This window comes from Heptranchias perlo, chromosome 4, assembly GCF_035084215.1.
Source record: "Heptranchias perlo isolate sHepPer1 chromosome 4, sHepPer1.hap1, whole genome shotgun sequence".
NCBI classification, from domain to species: domain Eukaryota; kingdom Metazoa; phylum Chordata; class Chondrichthyes; order Hexanchiformes; family Hexanchidae; genus Heptranchias; species Heptranchias perlo.
The window spans coordinates 88,461,155-88,488,045 of record NC_090328.1 but is presented as its reverse complement, the minus strand read 5'-3'; the positions used below and the strand labels follow the sequence as shown (position 1 = coordinate 88,488,045).

General features: G+C 43.7%; 1 protein-coding gene across 1 annotated transcript in view; it reads left to right on the top strand.

The window, feature by feature from the left end:
• rfx3 (regulatory factor X, 3 (influences HLA class II expression)) overlaps nucleotides 1-26,603 on the top strand; it is a 371,090-nt gene extending 344,487 nt beyond the window's left edge. The window contains exons 16-19 of the mRNA XM_067983285.1: nucleotides 12,391-12,599; nucleotides 18,776-18,929; nucleotides 21,144-21,186; nucleotides 25,123-26,603. Coding sequence (XP_067839386.1) covers nucleotides 12,391-12,599; nucleotides 18,776-18,929; nucleotides 21,144-21,186; nucleotides 25,123-25,361 — 645 coding nt within the window. The 3' untranslated portion in view covers nucleotides 25,362-26,603. The remainder of the gene's footprint in view (nucleotides 1-12,390; nucleotides 12,600-18,775; nucleotides 18,930-21,143; nucleotides 21,187-25,122) is intronic.
• Nucleotides 26,604-26,891: the final 288 nt, after the last annotated feature.

Below are 26,891 nucleotides of genomic sequence, written 5' to 3'. Positions count from 1 at the left end.
TCTTTCTGCTTTGGCATCAAGCCCAAATCACTCTCAGGTAAAGCTTGTGAGGTTTCACTCCTGGCGTGGAACTTCAGATCAATTAATTGGGTGTGTAGGTCAGCACATCGGGATCGTGACACTTCCAGTTTCCCTGTCATTAAAATGAATTAGCCGGAAAGGGGGAGCACCAGAAAGCAGGCACGCTGACCTCTGCACCTGATTCTCCAATTAGCAATCCTGACAATCGAAGCTCCACACTGGGAGCCTCACCTCACAAAATGTACCCTTCTATTTCTTGTTTATGCAGGAATCTACTTTTTTAAAAATGCTTTAACTAAGTCCACATTCACCACACTGCTGTTCAGTAAGTTAACTCCCACTTGACGGGAGCATAGATTAGAGAATCAGCCATGGAGGTCAGCACACCCAGTTAATGACACTGCTGCTTTTCTGGAAATTAATGTTAATGACCAGAAAATCAGGAGTTCTGAAAAATCTATTTTTGTTTTTGTATGCTTAAACTTAGGTTGTGCAGTAAGTTAACCCTGAATGAAACAGAATTACTCCTTAAAGAAAAAGGAAAGTCTGCTTTTTGTTCTGAGTACTCCTCCTTTTAATGTTGGAAAATAACACTACTCTTGCAATTTCCTTGAAGTATTTTTTTAATATATTAATCTTATTGCCTGCACAGAGACTTCTGAGGACACTCTAATGACCTCAGTTATGGGCACATCCCCATTCCCAACTAGAAGCATGGTTTCCCAAGATGGGGCAACTCTGGAGCTGCCTCAGAAGTTGCAACCCCCACTGTTAGCAATGGAGGTACTGTAGTGTAGTTATTATTTACACTATCTGAAGGCACTTTTGCTGACTTTTCACACAACAGCAAGTTTAGAATAATTAAGTTCCCAAAAATAATACAATAAATAGCCATTGGCTGTTGCAACACCAAATTCACAGTGGAATAAAATTAATGCTACAGCCACTAATGCCACAGCTTTTGTCAAACTGCATTTGACTAGTAGGACTATAAATTCTTTTGGGTTTGACACTTGCTCCTTGTACTTCAGGTCCCGCAGTGGTCTAGCAGAGAGAGTACTCTACTTGAAGGTTTTCATGGCGACAATAAAATTCTAAAAAATGTCAAAATAATTTGAGGTAGGAGTATTATTCTCCAATATAACAAAAGGGGGAGTGCTTTGAAAAAATTACTCTTCCTAGATTGTCTTGTATCTTTAAATCACATTTATCTGGAGTTTTCCCTGGTTCTTTTCTACTGCAAGGAACCTCTTAAGATCCACTCTTTGATTCCCTTCTTGATTGTAAAAATGTGGATTCTGTTCTTTGTGTCATTTACTAATTGGAATCAACATTGAAGAATAGTGGAGTACAATACAAAGGTAGAGTAGCTATTATTTACAACATCTCAATACACTCTTGTACCACTTAATTAAAAAGGGTACTTGCTGACTTTTCACAAAGCAGCTCAGTTTAGAATAAATAAGAGTCCAAAAATAGCCAGTGGTTGTAGCAACATGAAATTCATAGAGGATTAAAATTATTCATCAACTAATGATACAGCCTTTTGTAAAATACATTTGAATAAAAAATCCACGAGTAGGGACTATAAATTCTTTTGGGTTTGGCACTTGCTAACACTGTTGACCAGATATGATTGTGGAATCTAACTGAGGTGGAAACTTTTTAAGATTATGTGTGATAAAAGCATAACCTGTAACCATTTGTAAAAACCCATCCTGTTGATATTAGTTTAGGGCAGACTGGTGGGATGAAAGTCTCCCCTCTCTGTCAGTTGTAAGGGTCTACATGAATTGAGTTTGAGCAGTCGAAACCAATTCTTAATGGGCATGCCCACAGTTCAGCACAAATTAGCATTAGATTGACAATCTCACTTTGAGATATCATACTTGGGCAACAGAGGATATCCTGGAGTTAGAGCGCATTGTTGGGGCAGTGTAGAGGAAGCTTTATTCCATGACTAAATATTTTATCCTTGTCCAGAGCAGACAATGGATACAGAAACAAAAATGCATTCCATTCTCCAACATTGACATTCCTCAAGTTGAAGAAAACAAGAATTTCAACAAAATAGAAAGGTTTTGGGTGGGGGTAAGGCAGTGTATAGGGGTACGGTAGCATAGTGGTTATGTTACTGGACTAATAATCCGGAGGCCTGGACTAATAATCCAGAGTTATGAGTTCAAATCCCACCTCGGCAGCTGGGGAATTTAAATTCAATTAATTAAATAAAATCTGGAATTAAAAAAAACTAATATCTGTAATGGTGGCCATGAAACTACCGGATTGTCGTAAAAACCCATCTGGTTCACTAATATCATTTAGGGAAGAAAACCTGCCGTCCTTACCCGGTCTGGCCTATATATGACTCCGGACCCACAGAATTGTGGTTGATTCTTAATGGCCCAGCAAGCCACTCAGTTGTAAAAATCTCACTCAAAAATGTCATAATAAGAATAAAACCGGACGGACCACGAGGCACCGGACACGTCAAAGGCAAACCAAGCCCAGTCGACCCTGCAAAGTCCTCCTCACAAACATCTGGGGACGTGTGCCAAAATTGGGAGAGCTGTTCCACAGACTAGTCAAGCAACAGCCTGACATAGCCATACTCACAGACCATCCCAGGGTGTGTCCTGTCCCACCGGCAGGACAGACCCACCAGAGGTGGCGGTACAGTGATATACAGTCAGGAGAGAATGGCCCCGGGAGTCCTCAACATTGACTCCAGACCCCATGAAATCTCATGGCATCAGGTCAAACATGGGCAAGGAAACCTCCTGCTGATTACCACCTACCGTCCTCCCTCAGCTGATGAATCAGTCCTCCTCCATGTTGAGCACCACTTGGAGGAAGCACTGAGGGTAGCACAGGCACAGAATGTACTCTGGGTGGGGGACTTCAATGTCCATCACCAAGAGTGGCTCGGTAGCAACACTACTGACCGAGCTGGCCGAGTCCTGAAGGACATAGCTGCCAGACTGGGCCTGCGGCAGGTGATGAGCGAACCAACACGAGGGAAAAACCTACTTGACCTCGTCCTCACCAATCTACCTGTTGCAGATGCATTTGTCCATGACAGTATTGGTAGGAGTGACCACCGCACAGTCCTCGTGGAGATGAAGTCCTGTCTTTGCATTGAGGACATCATCCATCGTGTTGTGTGGCACTATCATCGTGCTAAATGGGATAGATTCAGAACAGATCTAGCAGCCCAAAACTGGGCATCCATGAGGCGCTGTGGGCCAGCAGCAGCAGAAGTGTATTCCAGCACAATCTGTAACCTCATGGCCCGGCATATTCCTCACTCTACCATTACCCACAGGCCAGGAGATCAACCCTAGTTCAAGGAAGAGTGTGGAAGAGCATGCGAGGAGCAGCACCAGGCGTACCTAAAAATGAGGTGCCAACCTGGTGAAGCTACAACTCAGGACTACACAAATGCTAAACAGCAGAAGCAACATGCTATAGACAGAGCTAAGCGATTCCACAACCAATGGATCAGTTCAAAGCTCTGCAGTCCAGCCACATCCAGTTGTGAATGGTGGTGGACAATTAAACAACTAACGGGAGGAGGAGGCTCTGTAAACATCCCCATCCTCAATGATGGCAGAGTCCAGCACGTGAGTGCAAAAGACAAAGCTGAAGTGTTTGCAACCATCTTCAGCCAGAAGTGCCGAGTGGATGAACCATCTCGGCCTCCTCCCGATATCCCCACCGTCACAGAAGCCAGTCTTCAGCCAATTCGATTCACTCCACGTGATATCAAGAAACGGCCGAGTGCACTGGATACAGCAAAGGCTATGGGCCCCGACAGCATCCCGGCTGTAGTGCTGAAGACTTGTGCTCCAAAACTAGCCAAACTGTTCCAGTACAGCTACAACACTGGCATCTACCCGACAATGTGGAAAATTGCCCAGGTATGTCCTGTCCACAAAAAGCAGGACAAATCCAATCCAGCCAATTACTGCCCCATCAGCCTACTCTCAGTCATCAGCAAAGTGATGGAAGGTGTCGTCGACAGTGCTCTCAAGCAGGACTTACTCACCAATAACCTGCTCACCGATGCTCAGTTTGAGTTCTGCCAGGACCACTCGGCTCCAGACCTCATTACAGCTTTGGTCCAAACATGGACAAAAGAGCTGAATTCCAGAGGTGAGGTGAGAGTGACTGTCCTTGACATCAAGGCAGCATTTGACCGAGTGTGGCACGAAGGAGCCCTAGTTAAATTGAAGTCAATGGGAATCAGGGGGAAAACTCTCCAGCGGCTGGAGTCATACCTAGCACAAAGGAAGATAGTAGTGGTTGTTGGAGGCCAATCATCTCAGCCCCAGGACATTGCTGCAGGAGTTCCTCAGGGCAGTGTCCTTGGCCCAACCATCTTCAGCTGCTTCATCAATGACCTTCTCCTCCATCAAAAGGTCAGAAATGGGGATGTTTGCTGATAATTGCAGAGTGTTCAGTTCCATTCGCAACCCCTCAGATAATGAAGCAGTCTCTGCCTGCATGCAGCAAGACTTGGACAGCATCCAGGCTTGGGCTGATAAGTGGCAAGTAACATTTGCACCAGACAAGTGCCAGGCAATGACTATCTCCAACAAGAGAGAATCTAACCACCTCCCCTTGACATTCAATGGCATTACCATCAACGAATCCCCACCATCAACATCCTGGGGGTCACCATTGACCAGAAACTTAACTGGACCAGCCATATAAATACTGTGGCTACAAGAGCAGGTCAGAGGCTGGGTATTCTGCAGCGAGTGACTCACCTCCTGACTCCCCAAAGCCTTTCCACCATCCACAAGGCACAAGTCAGGAGTGTGATGGAATACTCTCCATTGCCTGCATGAGTGCAGCTCCAACAACATTCAAGAAGCTTGACACCATCCAGGACAAAGCAGGCCCGCTTGATTGGCACCCCATCCACCACCCTAAACATTCACTCCCTTCACCACCGGAGCACTGTGGCTGCAGTGTGTACCATCCACAGGATGCACTGCACCTCCCAAACCCATGACCTCTACCACCTAGAAGGACAAGGGCAGTAGGCACATGGGAACACCACCACCTGCACGTTCCCCTCCAAGTCACACACCATCCTGACTTGGAAATATATCGCCGTTCCTTCATTGTTGCTGGGTCAAAATCCTGGAACTCCCTTCCTAACAGTACAGTGGGAGAACCTTCACCACACGGACTGCAGCGGTTCATGAAGGCGGCTCACCACCACCTTCTCAAGGGCAATTAGGGATGGGCAATAAATGCTGGCCTTGCCAGCGACGCCCACATCCCATGAATGAATGGAAAAAAAAGTGTTTTTGTGATCCAATGCAAAGTAGTATCTTGTGGTAAGGTACAAGCTCAAACCCATGATCCTGCACAAAACTGGCTCCCAGCCTCAGCATTCAATGGCTAGTACTAAACACAGGCCAAGCATTTCCACATAAGGAGGTTGGAAAATCTCTCCCTGGACTGCTGTTATGCAAATTCTTATGGATGATTACAGAGAGACATTAGCAGAGGCCTGGGAACTGGATGTCCTCACATTACCTCAGACCCACGAAAAAAATATATAATTTTAGTCCAAGAAAAATGAAGTCAGAACCTTGTGAGTAGTCTCCATTGGAAATGAACCAAGCTGGTTGCCAAACCTGTTATAATCCTGTAGTGCAAGTATAATTAGGGACACTAGTACTGGACTAAAGGATCCTTTAAAAGATCTGTCATGTTGGGGAGTTAAATTCGATAACCCCAAAATCCGGGCGTGAGATTCGTGCTGCCTGGTAATTTACCTGATTCCGGAGAGCAGCCAGCCTGGTTGCGCTGTTGAATGGCTCCTCGCCAGCAGGGAGGGCCCCAATATCGGGTGAGTGGCTCACACCTCTTAAAGGCAGCCTAACCTCTTAAAGGCAGCCTGTGCCTCTTATTTGCAAAATATAAGATACGGGTCCGCACAGAGTTATGTTGAAACATTGAATAAAGGTTGCGCACTACTAAATCCCACATCCTCCAATCTGCACGCCAGACCTCACCAATCTACTGATCTGAGTTTGTATCAGGTCTGCGGGAGAGCGTGCACCAAGGTTCTTTGCTGATGCACTAGAGGCCTTGGTGCAAGAGGTGGATCGAGGGAGGGGCATCCTATATCCGCAGTGCGGGAAAGAGGCCTTCCAGACATATACTCAAGAGGCAGTAGGGGACGAAGTCAATACCAGGCACATAGCACCACAAACGTGGATACAATGCAGAAAGAAGTTCAATGCTTTGACACGAGCGGTCAAGGTAAGTGAGGTCAACTATCAAGTGGCATCTCCTACCAACTGCATCACCAGCCACATCCACTGCTCCACGCACTACACCCCCCATCACCCAGATACCAACAAACTCTTTCTGTTCTCAACTGTTCCAATCAGATGCTTCCTTTCACCCTCACACATTACTACTGTTATATGCCACACACCCACAGCTCACAGGTCACACACACTGGCAGTTATTCAACCATGACAGGCACATCACCCAAACATCCTGCAGGATACTCACCAACACATCCCGCTTTCTTATAGCAGAAGGTGGCGCATAACAGGAGGCAGCAAGTGGTAGTGGCATTTAGCCCCTCGAGCCTGTTCCACCATTCAGTGAGATCATGGTTGATCTGTGACCGAACTCCATTTACCAGCCTTAGCCCCATACCCCTTAATACCTTTGGTTAGCAAAAATCTATCAATCTCAGATTTAAAATTAACAACTGAGCTAGCATCAGCTGCCATTTGCAGAAGAGCATTCCAAACTTCTACCACCCTTTGCACATAGAAGCGTTTCCTAACTTCACTCCAGCAAGTCCTGGCTCTAATTTTTAGGCTATGTCCCCTTGTCCTAGTATTCAAGTATAGGAGACCTCCAAAAACAGGTACAAATGCATCAGCAGCCAAAAGCAATGATCCAACAACTAACCTGTAAATCCTACATGGTCCCATTAAATAACGCGGTTGGGGGGTCCTCCAGGCGGTCTATGACCTGTTCAGCTGTGCATGGTTAAGACAGTGCATTAGCTGGAGCGTTGAGTTCCAAAATCATATCTGTCCCTTTAAATCAGCGTTTCACGCTGATCTAATGCATATTCTCCTTACGTTACATGTTACCGGTGTTCGTTATCTGCGTGTACGCAAATGCCTTTACCAAGATGGCGTCCGGCCCACGTCACTCTAAAAGCATGTGCGCACATTCCAGACACCATTTTGGGACCTTAGGAGGCCGCGTAACGCGTCCGAATTTATTGCCCGTGAGATTTAATCTGCAGTTATCTCACCAAGTTGCTGCACAAAGAAAGAAATAAAGAAAGAACAAACCTGCCTTGTCACCATCTCAGGATGTCTTAAAATGCTTCATATCCAACAAACTATTTTTGATATGTTGTCACTGATATGTTGGCAGACTCACCAGTCAATTTGTGCACAGTGAGGACCCACAAACAGCAAATAAGATGAACAGCTAATTAATCTGTTTTCTGGTGGCGTTGGTTGATGGAGCAATGTTGTAGAAAACCTCCTGAAAACATTAGGAAATTGTTATTACTTTAACTTCTTCTCCCCAGTCCTCCACTATCATTGTAATATTATTCAGGTAGATATTCCTCTTCACTGCAGCTGGGAAATCAGTGTTCCCGGATGCAGTGAAGAGGAAAAAGGGGTGGAGACTCTTGCATCAGGTCTCTGCATTACCCTGAGATTTCCTGCAGCTTTCCCCTGTGATACAAGTGGGCCTGAGCCTGTAGTCAATGCAGGCCTAGTGTTCTTACTCTAATGAGATAGGAGGAGGGTTCCCGCTCTCTTGTCTCAGTTTTCTCAACGTTCATTAGCATAAAGGTGCCTGAACAAGCTTGGCTCAAGGGTTGTCCCAAGACCCCTGCGTACAAGAGGGTCTGTAGGGATCCTAGGATAGGCCAAAAATTCAGCAAGCAAGATTGATGGAACTTTGCTCCCCTCCACCCTGGGCAGTCTTTGGGCCTTAGGACTTTCTGGCTGTTGCTTTCTGACTGCAGCCAGTAGGCCCCAGTGCTGACGGCCTGGACTGCAGTTGCACTTCAATTTGCTCCCCGATGTTCAGGCGTAAGGCCCAGCCAGGGAAAAGGCATGTTCGCCCATGCCATGCAAAAATTCTATAGCAGGAAAATCACTGGATACTCTTTAATGATAACCATAGCACACCACAGCTGAGAACCTCATTGGTGCTGATGTAGAAAAATCTACTTTATTAAGTTTTAAGAGAAAGCACTCGAAGAAACTTTTATACCCAATCACCGGGTTAGCAAAAGTGCTCCTTATTGATAGGATAACAGGTTTAAGACTCAATGACAGAAAATCCACTCAAATCATGTGAATTTTTCTGAGCATCAAGGCGAGGAATATCAATTTTGGAAAAGTAGAAGAAATTCCCACTTTTGTTACCCAGAATGTACTTCAAGTACTCCCACATCAGGTATATCACAGTGTTATAATTTGGGCTATTTCCCACTATAATTGCAAACCCCCTGCTCTATAAAATGAAACTTACAAATCTTTGCATGCATGAAAGGGAATAGCATGCCACAGGATTATCCTTTTTACTGAGATGTATCGAATCAAAGATTGTAAGGGTTTCCCACCAAGCATTCCTTGATGAAAGGATAATCAAGTGGCCCGCTACTCCCTTATCTATGAAAGATTACAAAGCGGCAGAAAATGCCAAGCTGCCAAACCATTTCATTCTGGTTCAAATTTACGATTAGGATTATACAGAAGCAAAAGAATACAGCAAGATGCCAACAGTGCGAATACTTATGAACTGATTCAGTCTTGTTGTTTTATAAGAATTTAAAAATATCCTCTTCAGACCATGGTTCTTGCAGGGAAATATATACTGCAAGATTTCCTGTATGATGTTTATATGTGGGTGTGGTGATACCCTTACCTTTTAGCCATCGAACTCAGCCATTGTCTTCAGACACATCTGAAGCTACCTGAAAGAAAGACCAGGCTGGTAGATACAACAATGCATTAATATAGCGCCTTTAACGAGATACTTCACCAGAGGCATATTCAGACAGAAATGGATGCCAAGCCAAAGAAGGAAATGTTAGCAGGAGTGACCAAAAGCTTGGTGAAAGAGGTAGAAATTAAGGAGGGTCTTTAGAAAAGAGTGGGAGGTGGAGGCTGAAGGCACAGCCGTCTCTAGGGGGACACAGCGGGGGGGGGGGGGGGGGGGGGTGCACAAAATGCCAGAGTCAGAGGAACAGAGAGTTTGGAGATGGGGGATATTGTAGGGCTGGGGGAAGGTTACGGGGATAGGAAGAAGCAAGGCCATGAAAGGATTTACGCATGAAGATGGCAGTTGGAGGCATTGGGGGACTAGGAACTAATGTAGGTCAGCAAGGACATGGGTGATAGGTGAGTGGGACTTGGTGTGAGATAGGATACAGACAGCAGAGTTTTGGATGAACTGAAGCTTACTGAGAGTAGAGGATGGGAGACCAGCCAGAAGAGCATTAGAATAGTCGAGTGACAAAGGCATGGATGAAGGTTTCAGCAGCAGATGGCTTGAGGTAGGGGCAGAGACAGGCTATGTTACAGAGATGGAAGTATCAGTCTTAGTGGTGGAGAGGAACAGTCTGGTTCAACCTGATATAATGGTCAGGAAGGGGATGGAATCGGTGGCAAGGGTACAGTTTGTGGCAGGGACCAAAGACAATGGTATCAGTAACTGGACAAAATTGCAGCTCATCCAAGATCACTTCTCATCTCCACCACCTCTCTCAACCCCGCCATTGTCTTTGATGTTGGACAAACAGTCTGCCACCACAGAGGTAGTGGAGGGGGTTGAGAGATGTGATGGGGAGGTAGAGTTGGGTGTCATCAGTGTACAGAAGACAGAGGGTGGTTGTCGAGGGTTGTTTTTCAAACTGGATGCCTGTGTCCAGCGGTGTGCCTCAGGGATCGGTGCTGGGTCCGCTGTTATTTGTTATTTATATTAATGATTTGGATGAGAATTTAGGAGGCATGGTTAGTAAGTTTGCAGATGACACCAAGATTGGTGGCATTGTGGACAGTGAAGAAGGTTATCTAGGATTGCAACGGGATCTTGATAAATTGGGCCAGTGGGCCGATGAATGGCAGATGGAGTTTAATTTAGATAAATGTGAGGTGATGCATTTTGGTAGATCGAATCGGGCCAGGACCTACTCCGTTAATGGTAGGGCGTTGGGGAGAGTTATAGAACAAAGAGATCTGGGAGTACAGATTCATAGCTCCTTGAAAGTGGAGTCACAGGTGGATAGGGTGGTGAAGAAGGCATTCAGCATGCTTGGTTTCATTGGTCAGAACATTGAATGCAGGAGTTGGGATGTCTTGTTGAAGTTGTACAGGGCATTGGTGAGGCCACACTTGGAGTACTGTGTACAGTTCTGGTCACCCTATTATAGAAAGGATATTATTAAACTAGAAAGAGTGCAGAAAAGATTTACTAGGATGCTACCGGGACTTGATGGTTTGACTTACAGGGAGAGGTTAGACAGACTGGGACTTTATTCCCTGGAGAGTAGGAGGTTAAGGGGTGATCTTATAGAAGTCTATAAAATAATGAGGGGCATAGATAAGGTCGATAGTCAAAATCTTTTCCCAAAGGTAGGGGAGTCTATAACGAGGGGGCACAGATTTAAGGTGAGAGGGGAGAGATACAAAAGGATCCAGAGGGGCAATTTTTTCACTCAAAGGGTGGTGAGTGTCTGGAACGAGCTGCCAGAGGCAGTAGTAGAGGCGGGTACAATTTTGTCTTTTAAAAAGCATTTGGACAGTTACATGGGGAAGATGGGTATCGAGGGATATGGGCCAAGTGCAGGCAATTGGGACTAGCTTAGTGGTATAAACTGGGCGACATGGACATGTTGGGCCGAAGGGCCTGTTTCCATGTTGTAACTTCTATGATTCTATGATTCTATGTGGAAGCTGACCCCATGTCTGCGGATGATGTTGCCAAGAGGCAGCATGTAAGTGAGGACGAGGCAGGGCCAAAGATCGATCATTGGAGGACTCCAGAGGTAAGGCGCAGGGGTGGTTAGAGAAGCCATTGCTGCAGATGTTCTGGCAACGATCGGATGGGTAAGAGTGGAACCAAGCAAGGGCAGTCCCACTGAGCTGGGCAACGGACGAGAGATGTTGGAAGCAGATGGTGTGATCAACCATCATAAAGGCTGCAGAGAGATTGAGGAGAACAAGGAGGGATAATGCACCACGGTCACAATCACCGAGGTTGTCATTTGTGACTTTGATAAGGGCCATTTGATGCTGTGGCAGGAATAGAAACTTTATTGAAGATGTCAAACTTTTTTTTCCAGAAAGTGGGAAGGGGAGGCTCCCTTGCCTGATAAGCTCGTGGCTAGAGACACTGCCTGATGCAGGAATCGGCCATACAGACCAGAAGGTCCCAGATTCATTTCTTGGTCTGTGCTGAGTTAACTGATCAGTGTCCACAAATCATAAACTCATTGTGCAGACTACACACTTAAAGGTTAATAATTCCTGATCACTACCAGCTCCTCCACATCTGGTGTACGCTAGGTAAATTATTTGTTTATAGTAACAGAGAAACCATTATTTGAGACGGAAGCAGCTATGTTGATGTTCGAAGAGCCTATATTAATTTGACTAGCGTTTGGAAAGGTGAAGCAGCTGTTTAAATGCAATCCAGTTCGCTTGATCGGTGCCCCTGCTGCTGAACTCAATAACCACCCCCTCCTTCACCAACGCTGGCTGCAATATGTACAATCTTCAGGATGCACTGCAGCTATGCACCGATTTACTTCAATAGCTTCTCTCTTCCCTGTGATCTCTACCACCGAGAAGGACAAGACCAGCAATGTCACCATCACCTCCAGGTTCCCCTCCAAATCACACACCATTTCGACTTGGACATTAATCACCACATCTGCTGAGTCCCTATCCTGAATTCCCTACCTAACACCATTGTAGAGCACCTTCACCACAAGGGGTACAAAGGGTTCACGAGAAGGCCCATCACCAACACCTCAAGGCAATTAGGGATGGCCAATAGATGTGGTCTTATAAGCGTCACCCACATTCTACGAAAATATTTTTTAAAATACAGGTCCCATTCATGCCATGTGTCACGGTACAAATGCCTTATAACTCATGTATGACATGCATATCTGTATAACCTTATGGTCTGTATGAAGCCGGCTTCTGTTGACGATCAAATGTACAGCCACAGACTGCTGAGCTTTTTTTCCATCCAACTGTGCCACACAGCTGTGCCTAGCTGTTTGCTACTACTAGACTAATAATACATACAAACTCAGTGTTTCTTATGCTTTGACAGGAGCAGGCTTCCTGGGTGTGTCAGTGTGATGACAGCACAGTACAAAGACTGGAACATGACTTCAAAATGACTCTCCAGCAGCAGAGCACCCTGGAGCAGTGGGCTGCCTGGCTTGATAATGTGGTAACACAGGTGTTGAAGCCATATGAAGGGAGCCCTAGTTTTCCCAAAGCTGCCCGTCAATTCCTGCTTAAGTGGTCCTTTTACAGGTACGTTTGGAGGGCAAAAAAAAAATGTTATAGTGGCATGAATGATCTGAAATAAAATGAACTAGAAAGGTGATATTAAACATGCCATCTGAGATAGGTGCAAGGCAGAGGTCAAGCACGTTCCCACAGGCAGGATGAGAACATCAGACATACACCCTGTGCCTCCTTAGCAGCCGAAGAACAACTTACAGTTGTTCTTAACATTTAATAGGAGCATAGGAACGGAAATATGCCATTCAGCCCCTCGAGCCTGTTTTGCCATTCAGTGAGATCATGGCTGATTTGTGTCCTAACTCCATTTACCCTAGGGTGGCACAGTGTCGGCGCCAGGACTGCTACTACATGAATCTGCATCTAAATGAGTTGATCTCGCACAATGTTTTGAGGTCATCTGATTAACATATCTTAGAGGTGCTCCCACCGCTTGGCACAAAATGTGCAGAGGGCATTAAGTCTCCACTGAAGAAATGGCCATTGGGAACTTCCAGGAAGGTGGGCAGCAAAGTAAAGGTGGTCCTATAACAAAGAGAAAACCACCCATGGCTGAAATTTTAAATTTTTAAAGCAAGTCTCAACTAAAGCGCCCATTGCAGTGCTGTTCAAGTGCTGCAGCACATTCTGAGAAGGCCCCCTAATTTGCATAGTATTTGGGACCTTAGTGAGCTTTGTGCACAGACTTCCAACGTGTTACACAGGCCAACCACATTGGCAAGCCCTGAGCATGTCGAACATTTAGGAGGCTTCAGGCTTCTGCAAACAATAATGGGGGGCTCCTGCACACAAATTGCAGCTCCACTTCAGACAACAAGGATGGCACTATCAGCCCAGTGTATGATGGTGGGTTCCATGCCTTCAATTTTCCCCAGACAGTGAGTTAGCAATTTCAGGTTTGCCATAAGGGGAGGCCTTTAAGGTGGCTATTCTTTCACATGGAAGGGGGGAGGGGAATTACTGGGCAAGACACCCCAGTCTTTATGTACAGGACATTACCAAGGTGAACCATTTAAAAAGAGAGGTATAGATTAAAAATAACATTTAAAAAGAAAAGGCTTTATTAAAGCAAAATACATACCAATTGAAGTTAACTGAGCTTCTTTGGACGCCGCAAAGTATTGCATGTTTTATGACTAAGAAAGTTAAATTTTATAGGAATATGATTTTAAACATGAAATGTTGTTGATTTTGTTGTTATGTGCATTGAGGGATGTGAATGATCACATCACTTTTAACTGCTTTTTACAGTGCACTGCATTTCTATTATGCAGGTTTTATAGTCTAATTAATGTGGGCCCTAAAATTCCTGGGGATGCTTGGGGGTAATGTGATGGCGGTGGATCTGGGACAGCCCGCCCACTACCAATATCCCTTACCCCATCTGGACGGTTGCCTGTGTAGTTTCAGCGCAACTGCAGCACCTTGCTGGGTTCTGGGAGGGAAGGCAAAAATCTTAAAAGTCTAACTGCTTCCTCTTCCTGACTTGTTGGCTTTAGTGTCAATCACAGCAATCAATTGCATATCCAAAACTGGCCTTTGAATTTTGAGACTTATTTCTGCATGATCTTGGTTTACGCCCAGGTTACACGTCTCTCCAGGCCCAGGTAAATTATCTCTCAGATCATTGTCTAGATAGCACTTGACTCAAAAGGATACATTTTTTGAGGCTATTATACAGGATGTTGAACCAAGACTCATTTAGCATTGTGCAGTCAGAACTATAAACCAAAAGTGTGAAAAGGAAGTAGCATTTGAGATAATTTATAAACTACAATCCTTAAATGACAAGAAAACAAATACAAAATAAAATGTACTTATCTGAGCACACTGCTGCAATTATTCCGTATCAGTCTATCTTTGGCTTGTCTTATAATTAAATTGATTTGAATGCTGTTGTTCAATGTTGCGAATTGGAATATCCTGGCTTTGGAGAGGGTACACAGCAAGACTACTAATCTGACAGGGTTTAGGCTACCTGAGTATGAGGCGAGACTAAGGAGTTTCAAAATGATTATATTGAAAGAAAAGTTTGCATTTTTGTAGTTCCTTATCATGGGCATCATTTTAGCACCCGCTATCGGGTGCGTTCCTGGCGGGGGGGCCCCGAAAATCGGGAAATCCCGGAGTGGGACCGGAGCCCGCCTCGAACCCGCGCACTTCCGGGTTCCCCACTGACGCGCCGGCGTGCGCGCGCAGCCCCCGCTGGTGGGAATCCCGCAGGCAATTAAAGCCAGCGGGGTTCCACTTGATGCTATTTACTTTGCTTGTTCAGGTCATTAACTGACCTGATTAAGGGGTTATGTGAGGGCGGGTGGGATTTTAAAGCAAACTGGGACTGTTTCCCACACTGGGGGAAACACTCCCAGTTCAAATGGACCTGTTGCAGCTGTCAGCCTGTGGCAGCTGCAAAGGTCCATTTGACAGGTGGGGGGGGAGACCCTCACTCATTGCAGGAGGCCACTCTGTCACTTGGGACAAAGTCTGGCCTCCACCACCCTCCTCCTGACAATCAAAGTCACCAACTGGCACACTTACCCCGGGGTCCAGAGAATGTACCTACCTTGCGGACCCCCTCAGATGTACATCTTGCGGATGGGGGCCGCCGTAGCTGCAGTCATGATCTCCTCGGAGGGCGAACAGCATCACCAGCCTCGCCATCCACGCCATCCACCTCTGACACGTGGAGCTCCACAACAGAGCGCTGTGACACATCCACCTGCACAGCAGGAGGAAGGGCTACCGCAGAGAGAGATGCATCGCAGAGGGCACTACCTTCGCCACAGGATCCACAGACCGAGGCTCAGCTTCCTGGACCTCTCTGAGCAGCAGTGCACACGGAGGCTCAGAGTCACTCGACATGTAGTCGTGGACATCTGCAGCCTCCTTCATGCCGAGCTTCTCCCGGCTGGCCCGAGCACCATCTTCTTACCTGTCGCTCTCAAACTCACCACTGCCCTCAACAACTTCTCCTCAGCATCCTTCCTGGGTGCAACCAGGGACATCGCCGACGTCTCTCAGCCGTCGCACAAAAGAGCCCTGCAAATACACCTACGCCCACTCTGCAGTGACACAATGGGTGGCATCAGTTGTGGGTCTTCATAGTGATCCTCAGGAAAGGGCATTATTGCACAAACCAGACAAGATTCGCAAAGACATGGCAGTAGTGGTGCGAATATAATAAGTGATGTGAGTTGCTCAGAAATTAAATATAAGTAACAACCATGACAAACCCTCAAACACCCTTGTGCATCCCCTTCATGTGCAGTAGGCCTTACGCTGCCTACTGCACATATGTGATGCATGCCCTGTGGCTGCAGCACAGGTAGTGGCAGATTGAGTGAGGCTGACCGTGAAAGAGATGCACGAGAGGGTGAGTATGAGATAGAGCCATGAGATTGTATGAGGATTGGGTTGAGTGGTAGTGGCGGGATGAGTACTGGCGAGGTGAGTAAGTGCAGGTAAGTTGAGGATGAGGTTTGAGTGGGTATGAGGGGTGATGTGACAGAGTAGTGTTGGCAGTGGTGAAGGAGATGTGGGGTGGGGGCGGTGATGTGGCAGACGGAGTGTAGGGGAAAGAGTAAGTGTACTCACTTCGGCTGACCTACTGAGGTCATTGGAGCGCCTCCTGCATTGTATGCAGGTGGGCGATATGTTGGTGGTGCAGGTGACCTCCTCTGCCACCTCGAGCCAGGCCTTCCTGGTGGCAGAGGCAGGCCGCTTCCTCCCGCCCGCCAGGAGGAAGATCTCAGTCCTCCCCCTCCTCCTCACCCCATGTATTGATACCTGGAGTGAGGTATCATTAAACTGGGAGCAGCCTTCCCCCTGGGCTGCTCCATGCTGTAATTTTTTCTATTTGTTGCAGCATCTGTCAGTGGAGGACTGCCCCTTTAAATAGAGCCCCTCCAGCTTACAGATCTTACTGCACATGCGCAGCCCGCCCGACGTGCAGATCAGCAGTGGGGAACCCGGAGGACAAGGTAAGTGGATCCAATTGGGCTACGATCGCGCGGGTGGCTTACTGATTTTGCCGGGCGCGTTACCCACGCGCCCAATAGCCCCCCCGCCGAGAACCCGCAGCCCTGGTAACATCGGGCCCCATATCTCTCAAAAACTTCTCAAAGCACTTCACATACTTGAATTACTTCGAAATACAAGGATTGTTCTGTTGCGTATGTTGGAGAAAAGAGGGCTCGAGGCAGACCTGAGAATCTTTAGAGGAACAGATAAACTGAATCCTCATAAATTATTTGACATAACTACAAATTCTGTAACCAGAGAACTCTAGCTCAGAAGAGAAAGATGAATAGGCAGTTATTTGTTAGTCAAGAGGATGGGTATGTAACCTGTTTCTAGGGCTGTTCCAAATTTGCTGAGAAGGTATGTGTTGCAGGCTCTGAGTAGTTAGGCACTTTACCTGAGGCTAGGAATTTGTGAGGAATCAAAGACAACAACCTGATGCATGAAGTTACACTGGTGGGCTGCATCAGCCTGTTGTTTATGGTAGATGTACTTGGACAACTTTTGGTGCTTTGAAGACTATTTTTTGTGCTCGGAAGACATATATTATTTTTTTTGATATAAGATAAAATATGTTTTACCCTGCAAATGTGGTACATTACGTACAGACAGTAACCTTCCCTCTCCCTCAATTAATGTTTCCCTCTCATTTAGGTCTTCTCACATCACACACCGTTCCTGTCTCAGAAGACAGTCAGCCTTGCTCTCATTCTCCTACCAATATTTTTCTCTAATTAGTTATTTGGAAGTGCCTATTCAAAACTATTCTTTTGAAAAGCTAACCAAGTGCATCTGAGGAACTACTGGAGCAAACCATGTTCAAGCTAGACGTTTACATTTTTTTTTCATTTCTTTTAGATTCCAAATAAAGATGCGCTGAGAAAATAGTACATTCTCATTTTTTTGAGAAAACGAACACTACTATAAAACTATTTGGACCCATTTAGTTTATGGCTAGAAATTTCATTGACATCTGGTATAAAGAAATGATTAGAAAAGTACAATTATACTTCCATAAGTAAATTTCAGATAAAACTTAATGTTGCCATGGGAAAAATTGAAAGTGATGCAAACTATTTAATATTTATGATATCTAATCCAGATTTTGATATTTATATCTCAGCCCAATTGAAATGTTTTATTTAGATAACAATTATACACAAAAGTGAAAGTATGATAAAGGGTGAGTACTAAGGACTAAAAATGTATTGACATCACATTGGGAGCCAAGATCTTTAGTTATTGACAAACCTAAAATGATTTTTTTAAATGCAATCTCCAGGAAATGAGTTGGAGATCAGTTATTCCTAACTCACTGTTCTATTACCCACATAGCAATAGTAACAGCACAATAAAAGTAAACTATTGATTGTGAACTGCTTTGGATGTCTTGAGGACTTGACGGTAAATGCAAGTTCTTTCTTACTGCCTTCAGTCAAGTCATTTTCATTTATGAAAGGAAAGGGTAAGTACAAGAGGAAGTACACTTTAAAGTACTCCCATGTCTAATTTTGGAGGAAAAGTCATTTCTAAAAAATCCTATTATGTCGAAGAAATTTGTATTTTAAACTTATAATTCAGTTGCACAGTTACTCATTATTTTAGGTCTTAAACTATACAGCTCATGTCAGCTGCAAGCTCCCATCAGTAAAACAGGGATGTAGAGTTCGAAAGTGACCAACATCCATTCTTTCCCCTTTTCTCCAATCCTCTCTTGAAGGATTATGACATGCTGGTGTGTGGTTGTATGCCAGCAGCCACCCGATCCTTCGTCCACAGGTACATTCTTTATTTATGAATCTAAATAGTGAGTATTGGCATGGTATTCAACCATGAGGGGTCATCACAACTGAACCTTATCCTCTCACCCAGCATGTGCATACACTTTTCAAAAGGGGGTCATTGGATTGTGAAGAGCAGTGGGAACCCTGAATGATATTCCCCCTCCCTAGCTCAGGAACACTAAATCCAATTGTAGCACCAAGATGAGACCAGCTAATCTGGCACAGATGAAGGATTGAACTTGGAAGTTTGTGATCTGTGTGACTTAGTTTCACACCATGTGGTACACTTACTGCTGACCTAGAAGCTCAAGAAGCTACTGGGTAATAAACCATTTGTAAAAGTGAGGATCACGTAGCCTCATGCGTCTGTTGTTCCAACAGTTCCATGGTTATTCGAGACCTGACCCTACGGAGTGCAGCAAGTTTTGGTTCTTTCCATCTGATACGTTTGCTCTATGATGAGTACATGTTTTATCTGGTGGAGCACAGGGTGGCCCAAGCTACTGGGGAAACACCCATAGCAGTGATGGGAGAGGTAAGAATTTAAAAGGCTTGAAACTTTGAAAGCAGTTTTTTGCTATTAACTTCAAAACCATTCTGCAAGCTTCTGTCACATTTATTTTGATAACAAAATGTCTAAACATGTTTAGTGTTTCCCTAAAGAGATACCCTCAAGTAACCTTTTATGTACATTTGAACATCTGCCAATTTGTGCAATGATGGCAACTCTTTCACAAACATTGCTTACGACCTGTGTGCAAAAAACAACTACCACATCCTGCATATCAATACAACCAAAAATAATCCTGTGATGTCTTTGCAAGATCAAGCAAGATTTGTAAAAAATGTTACTCCATGGAAAGAAATGAAGCCAGGATTTTATCATGGGCATGTAGCATATCTGGACTTCACAAAATACGGTTTGAAAAAGAAACCCATTTAATGTAATTCAAGACACAATAGAGCAACTGGTGAGAGTTCAAGTACAAAAAAGACCCAAGGTGCTTACATGTGCTTCCATCTTCTACCTACCATGCTCAAAAATTCTTTGAGTGTTTTCTTCCCTTTTTCCTTTTCTATTGGTTTCCTTTCTCCTACCTCCTACTATCAGGATCATTTTCAAGTTACAAGAGTTATGACTATGTCCATGGGAAGAGTTTCGAGAGAATCAAGTGGGAAGTGGAACTACACAATAAAGAAGAAAAATAGATTTTTTTTTTAACAGTACTTTAAGTGAAGTAGTAAATAAGTTTCTAGTTTTTTATGGTCATCCATAGGACTGACCAGATTGGCTGTAATACACACTCCATAAACAAGGAACGTCTGAATTGCTGCAATAAATGTTTTTATTAGAAATGTAATATATAAACTGAACTTTAAAATTTAACATACTGGAATATAACTATTATAATTTTAACAACTTTAACTGTACTGTGACAAACTGTTAATTTAACACTACTGTATTTTAAGCTGTAATTTGAACATTTCTTAAAAGTTGTCAACACTTCAGCTTTACCCTATGCCATCGTGAGTCAGGAGCACAAAGTTCTGCGGGGTGTGGGGGGGTTGTATGGTTGGAGGAGGTTACAGAGATAGGGAGGGGTGAGGCCATGAAGGAATTTAAACATGAGGATGAGGATTTTAAATTTGAGACATTGGGGGACTGGGAGCTAATGTAGGTCAGCGAGGACAGAAGTGATGAGTGAGCGGGATTTGGTGAGGGGTAAGGGAGAGGCTGCAGAGTTTCGATGAGCTGAAGTTTATGGAGGATGGCGAACAAGAGGCCAGCCAGGAGAGCATTGGAATGGTCAAACGTGGAGGTGAAAACGGCATAGATGAAGGTTTCGGCAGCAGATGGACTTAGTTGGAGTGAAGGCGGGTGATGTTACGGAGGTGAAAGTAGGTGGTCTTTGTGATGGACAGGATATGCGGTCGGCATCTCAGCTCGGTCAAATAAGACGCTGAGGTTGCAAACAATCTTCAACCTGAGACATTGGCCAGGAGGGGGATAGAGTCAATGGCAACGGTATGAGGTTTGTGGCAGATGCTGAAGACGAGAGCTTCAGTCTTGCCAAAGTTTAACTGGAGGAAATTACGGCTCATCCTGGACAGGATGTCAGATAAGAGGCAGTGAAGAGGTCAAGACAGGTTATGGGGAGGTGGCGGTGGGTGTCATGTGGAGGCTGACTCCACGTCTTCAAATGAATACACCAAGGGGCAGAACGTAGATGAGGAAGAGGAGGGAACCAAGGATAGATCCTTGGGGAACTCCAGAGATAATGGGTGCAGGGACGAGAAGAGAAGCCATTGCTGGAAATGCTCTGGCTACGATTGGCTAGCTAAGAGTGGAACCAAGTAAAGACAGTCCCACTGAGCTGGACAAGTTACACCACTTACATGTCTGATCCCATCAGAATTCCTGGGCTCAGGCAGTTAGCATACAGTGAGTGGGCACCATCAAATTATTGGCGCATTTGGGACATCCTTTGGGGAGTGGGGTCCAGAAATTGTGACATTGGAAACTAACTGTACAGCACTGCTGGCAGGTCCAACAGAAGAACTATCAAAGAGGAAAAGACTGCCTCTCTTACACAAAAATATTTTAAAAGCTAAATGGAAATAAGTGCATTTTGTATAGGATTACTAATGGTGAGATTCTCTTTATCTGACTTACTCAGTAAAGCTCTGTGTTTTTGTAACATCTGTACTGAGATTTGCGGTTCATAAATGTAACTTGTTTGTGTTGCAGTTTACTGATCTCAGTGGTATGTCTCCAATAAACATGGATAAAGGTAAGTGGATGATGTACAAATATTTCCTATTTAACACTCCACTAAAGTCAACTACATGCTTTTTTTTTTGAAATATCACTACTTCACAATTGTTAACTTTTGAAAATTTACATGCAGTTGCATATTTTACAAACTTTATGCATTAAAGCATTGCCCAATTTCTACCATCGATATATACATCAAAAACAGCATAAAGGGATTATAAATCGGATAATAGACTAACAACTGTGGTTTACAGTTGTTCTTTCGCAAGCGTGAACTGCTCATAAGTCACAAATGTCATAAACACGAACAATTTGGAACAATTGTTCTTGCATGTGAAGGAACCGAAGTAATGTGGTGTTTGTGTCCTGTTTAGTTTATTTCATAGGTATGTGTCATCTTAGTCCAGTGGTTTCTTTGATGATATTGTCAGAGCTGATCTGGATAACCTGGTGGGCACATCAGCTCATAAAGATCCATTAATGTGTCTGTTTCTTAAAGAGACTATTGTTTATTTAATTCTATTCGTCATGCATTTTCAAAGACATTCAGGAATGTGGCACATGTAATGTTTCTTCTTTCAGTGTATGATTGTCACAGTGTATATACAGTGGATACTGGCATGTGTGCGGAATTGAAAACCTACAGAAAATAAACCATTCCATTGCAGAACACATGGCATAATAATAACTGTGACCTTTGAGAAGCTGAAAGATTGATAATTTATAATTAGTTAAAGTATAGAGCACTTTCATTGATAGTGATCTGTACAAATACTAGTTGTTGTTGATAGTGGTTACACCACTTACATGTCTGATCCCATCAGAATTCCTGGGCTCAGGCAGTTAGCATACAGTGAGTGGGCACCATCAAATTATTGGCGCATTTGGGACATCCTTTGGGGAGTGGGGTCCAGAAATTAGTAACCATTAGTAGTTGAGAGTGGGGTCCAGAAATTAGTAACCATTAGTAGTTGAGAGTTATTCTACCAGTCTCATCCTGGGAGAGCAAAAATAAAAGGGAGGATCATGGGCTGCATGAGCAAACCTGTAGGGGCATGAGGGGGAAATGTAAGAAAGACAAAAAGAGGAGGGAGAGGAGAACAGAATGGTCTTTCTCATAGGTAAAAGTTTGTGTAGTTATGGAAAAGGACAAGGAACAATCAAACATGAAAATACTCAACTGGAGGAGGGCTAATTTCAGTGTGGTGAAAGGGGATCTGGCCCAGGTGGACTGGAAGCAAAGTTTGTCAAGTAAAACAATAAATTAGCAATGGGAGGACCTCAAAGAGGAGATAGTTCGGGTACAGAGTAGAGACATTCCCAAGAGGAGGAAAGGAGAGCATCAAAAGCTAGAGCTCCCTAGGTGACTAAAGATATAGAGATTAAAATGAAACAGAGAAAGGAGGCTTATGATAAATGTTAGGTTCATTATACAATAGAGAACCAAGCTGAATACAGAAAGTACAGAGGAGAACTGAAAAAGGAAATAAGAGGGGAAAAGAGAGAATGAGGATAGATTAGCTGGTAACATAAAAGGGAACCCAAAAGTCCTTTATAAACATATAAATAGTAAAAGGGTAGTCAGAGGAAGGGTGAGGCTGATTAGGGACCAAAAAGGAGACCTCCTTGTGGGGTCAGAGGGCATGGCTGATGTACTAAATGAATACTTTGCATCTGTCACTAAAGAAGAGGATGCTGAAAATGTCACAGTGAAGGAGGAGCTAGTAGAGAAATTGGATAGGATAAAAATAGATAAAGAGGAGGTACTTAAAAGATTGGCAGCACTCAAAATAGAAAAGTCACCCAGTCCTGATGGGATGTACCTAGGTTGCTGAGGGAAGTAAGGCTGGAAATAGCGGAGGCTCTGGCCATAATCTTCCAATCCTCCTTAGATATGGGGGCAGTGCCAGAGGACTGGAAGATTGCAAATGTTACACCCCTGTTCAAAAAAGCTATTACAGGCCAGACAGCCTAATGTCGGTGAAGGGGATATTTTTAGAGATAATAATCCGAGACAAAAATTAATTGTCACTTAGAAAAATATGGGTTGATAAATGACAGCCAACACAAATTTGTTAAAGGCAAATCGTGTTTGACTAACTTGATTGAGTTCTTTGGTGAGGGTTGATGAGGTAGTGCGGTTGCTGTTGTGTATATAGACTTTCAAAAGGCATTTGATAAAGTACCACATAATAGACATGTCAGCAAAATTGAAGCCCATGGGATTAAAGGGAACATGGCAGCATGGATTCGAAATTGACTAAGGGACAGAAAGCAGAGAGTAGTGGTGAACGGTTGTTTTTCAGACTGGAGCGAAGGGTTCAGACTGCAGACAATGATGTCCCCCACCAATCAGTATTAGGACCACTGTTATTTTTAGTATATTAATAACCCAGATTTGGGTATGCAGGGCTTAATTTCAAAGCTTGCAGATAACACGGAACTAGGAAATGTAAACAGTGAGGAGGATAATAACAGACTTCAGGAGGACATAGACAGACCGGTGAAATGGGCAGACACATGGCAGATGAAATTTTACGCAGAGAAGTGTGAAGTGATGTTCACAAATTATGTTCTTATGTGATGCATTTTGGTAGGAAGAATGAGGAGAGGTAATATAAATCAAATGGTACAATTTTAAAGGGGGTGCAGGAACAGAGAGACCTGGGGGTGAAAGTACACAAATCTTTGAAGGTGACAGGACAATTTGAGAAGTCTGTTTAAAAAGCATACGGGTTCCTTGGCTTTATAAACAGAGGCATAAGAGTACTAAAGCAAGGAGGTTATGCTAAACCTTTAGAAATCACTGGTTAGGCCCCAGCTGGAGTATTGTGTCCAATTCTGGGCACCACACTTTAGGAAGGATGTCAAGGCCTTAGAAAGGGTGCAGAGGAGATTTACCAGAATGGTACCAGGGATGCGGGACTTCAGTTATGTGGAGAGACTAGAGAAGCTGGGGTTGTTCTCCTTAGAGCAGAGAAGGTTAAGGGGAGATTTAAGAGAGGTGTTCAAAATCATGAAGGGTTTTGATAGAGTAAATAAGGAGAAACTGTTTCCAGTGGCAGAAGGAATGGTAACCAGAAGACACAGATTCAATGAAATTGGCAAAAGAACCAGAGGGGAGATGAGGGAAAAAAATTTACGCATCGAGTTGTTATGATCTGAAATGCACTGTCAGAAAGGGTGGTGGAAGCATGTTCAAAAGGGAATTGGATAAATACTTGAAGGGGAAACATTTGCAGGACTATGAGAAAAGGGCACGGGAGTGAGACTAATTGGATCGCTCTTTCAGAGAGATGGCACAGGCACGATGAATCCAAATTGTTCTACATTTGGTGATGTTGGAGGAATGTTGTCCCGAACATTTGCTCTTTTTCAAATAGTGCCATGGGATCTTTAACGTCCACCTGATCCACTGAAATAGGCAGGCAAGACCTTGGTTTAATGTCTTATCCAAAGGACGGCACCCCTGACAATAGAGCATTCCCTCAGTTTAGCACTTAAGTCAGCATAGATTATGTGCTCAAGTCCTGGTATGGGGCTTGAATCACACCTGCCTGACAGCCGAGTGCCATCAGCTGAAGCAAGTGTTGTAGGCTAACATAGGTTGGAATGTATTATCAAGGACTTCGTGCATTTTGGAGTTCAGATGGCAATGATGAACAATAGAATTTGGCTGTTATAACAGCTTCTCAACTCCAAATTCTGAGCTATCCTTCACATAACACGCTCCCAATTCCAGACAGTGTCTTATCCTATGTGTAATGCCCTCCCAGATTCAAACTGTCTTTTAACCTTTATGTAAATTACTTCCAATTCCAGATTCTGTGTTCTATGAAGCATACGTCAAACTCCAGAAACTCTGTTATCCAATGTAACATGCTTCATCAATGGTTTTCTTGAGTTATAATGCATGTACTAAGTACCTTGTATTTTTCCTTTCCCTCCGAAGATGAAGGAAGTGAAGTTGACAGCGAAATGGATGATGAGTTGGAAGATTCTGGAGAACCACCGTTCAAAAGAGAAAAAATAGACCTGAACCAGACGCTACAAGGTGTCTGTGTTGCGTCACCCCTCAACAGCAGCATGCAGCAGGACTCTCTGATCCCACTTCATGCTGATCACATCATCACGAGTGTGGCTAGTGCCAGGCACTGCAGCACTGCCGGAAGCACGTACACGGCAGTCTAAACAATATTCATTCATTATCCCTTTTTTCTTTACATCAAGCCTGAAGTCTGACTGTGTTGTGGCTTCAGCTATTGAGATGACACATACTGCTATGCTGAATGTTACTCTCATACACTAACTGGGTGTATATAGTTTTTTTTTAGATTTTTTTAGTCCCATATTGATCATATTGACTAAAGGGGATTCTCTGTAGTCATGGCAAATGTAATTATGATGAACTTCTAACAGTATAAGTTGTTTTGTTTAGTTCTGTTTTCGATTGAAAGTGTATTCTTATACATACTTCAGGACAGGATATGCTCACTTGACAGCAGAAGTACCTAAAGGTCAGGGCTAGAACGCAACAATATCCTGTTATCTCACTGCTAGTTTTATCTTTATTTTGGTTTGATTCTGTTTCAATGGGATCCAGGAGTGATCTTTCTGCCACTTTGTTAGAATGCACTTAGAAAAGTTATAATAGGATAAAACTGTACTTATCATTTCTTATAATACATTTAGGTGGTTCCATCTTTCAAGCATAATGTGCATTTTAAAAATAACTTAAGTCAAACCTAGTAATAAATGAATATTGGTTACATTTTGGGTTGGAGGTGTGGCATGGTAATCAACAACAGTATTCTTGACCAAAGTGTTTGCTTAAGTAACAATTCTTGTGCCTCGCCACCATTAATGCCTCAGATTTCTAATAATCTTGCTGTTACCTCAAAGATTAGTACAACTACATTCTATTAATTTATGACTAGAGCACCTAAAATCCTCAATGTGCATTATTTCCAACTTCTTTTTGTCCACGTTTTTCCAGGAGATGGTTTTATGTGTCACAATTTTTCACAAAATTGAAAGTTCCCTTTCAAAAGTTGCATGCAGAAAAACACCTTTCTGCCATTTGTCACAGCCACTGATCTAAACAAGAAATTGGGCTGTTCTACTGGGTTCTAGCCGTGAAACAGTTTATTTTAGCATATTGGTGTGCTCTAAGCTTTGACCACAAATATTTGACTGTTACTCACAGAAGAGCCTAATTTTTTTCTTTCAAATTAATGGGCCGCACTTCTGCTGTTGAATGATGCAGTTTTGGAATGTAGATTGAAGTTGAAAGCTTGAGACTGGAGGCAGTGTTCATTGTTACTGGTCTCCTAAAATTGTACTGTATTTAAAACTTGTCAAAAATCAAAATCTATTCAGTTCTTTTAAACAACCTCCTACCTTTGCAGAAGGTTCAATGGAGTTCCCTTTGAAACATCAATGTTTTGAATGCTACTGATTTGCATAGTGGTGCAGCCATATTTAGTAACTAGATTAGTTTTAATAAAAAGTTTTTTTTGGAAAATTGTTAATAATCAAGGCTGCAGTATGTGGTTAAAATATATGTTGCATTTGTTTCAATTATAATTATACTTTCTAAATTGGGTCATGCTAGACCAACAAAAAGTATACTGTTTCATTAAAGTCCAGTGTACCTGTGAATAATGTTAGGACAGGAATCATTCATTATGAATCGATTTGTCTGTTCCATCTGTTTTGCTG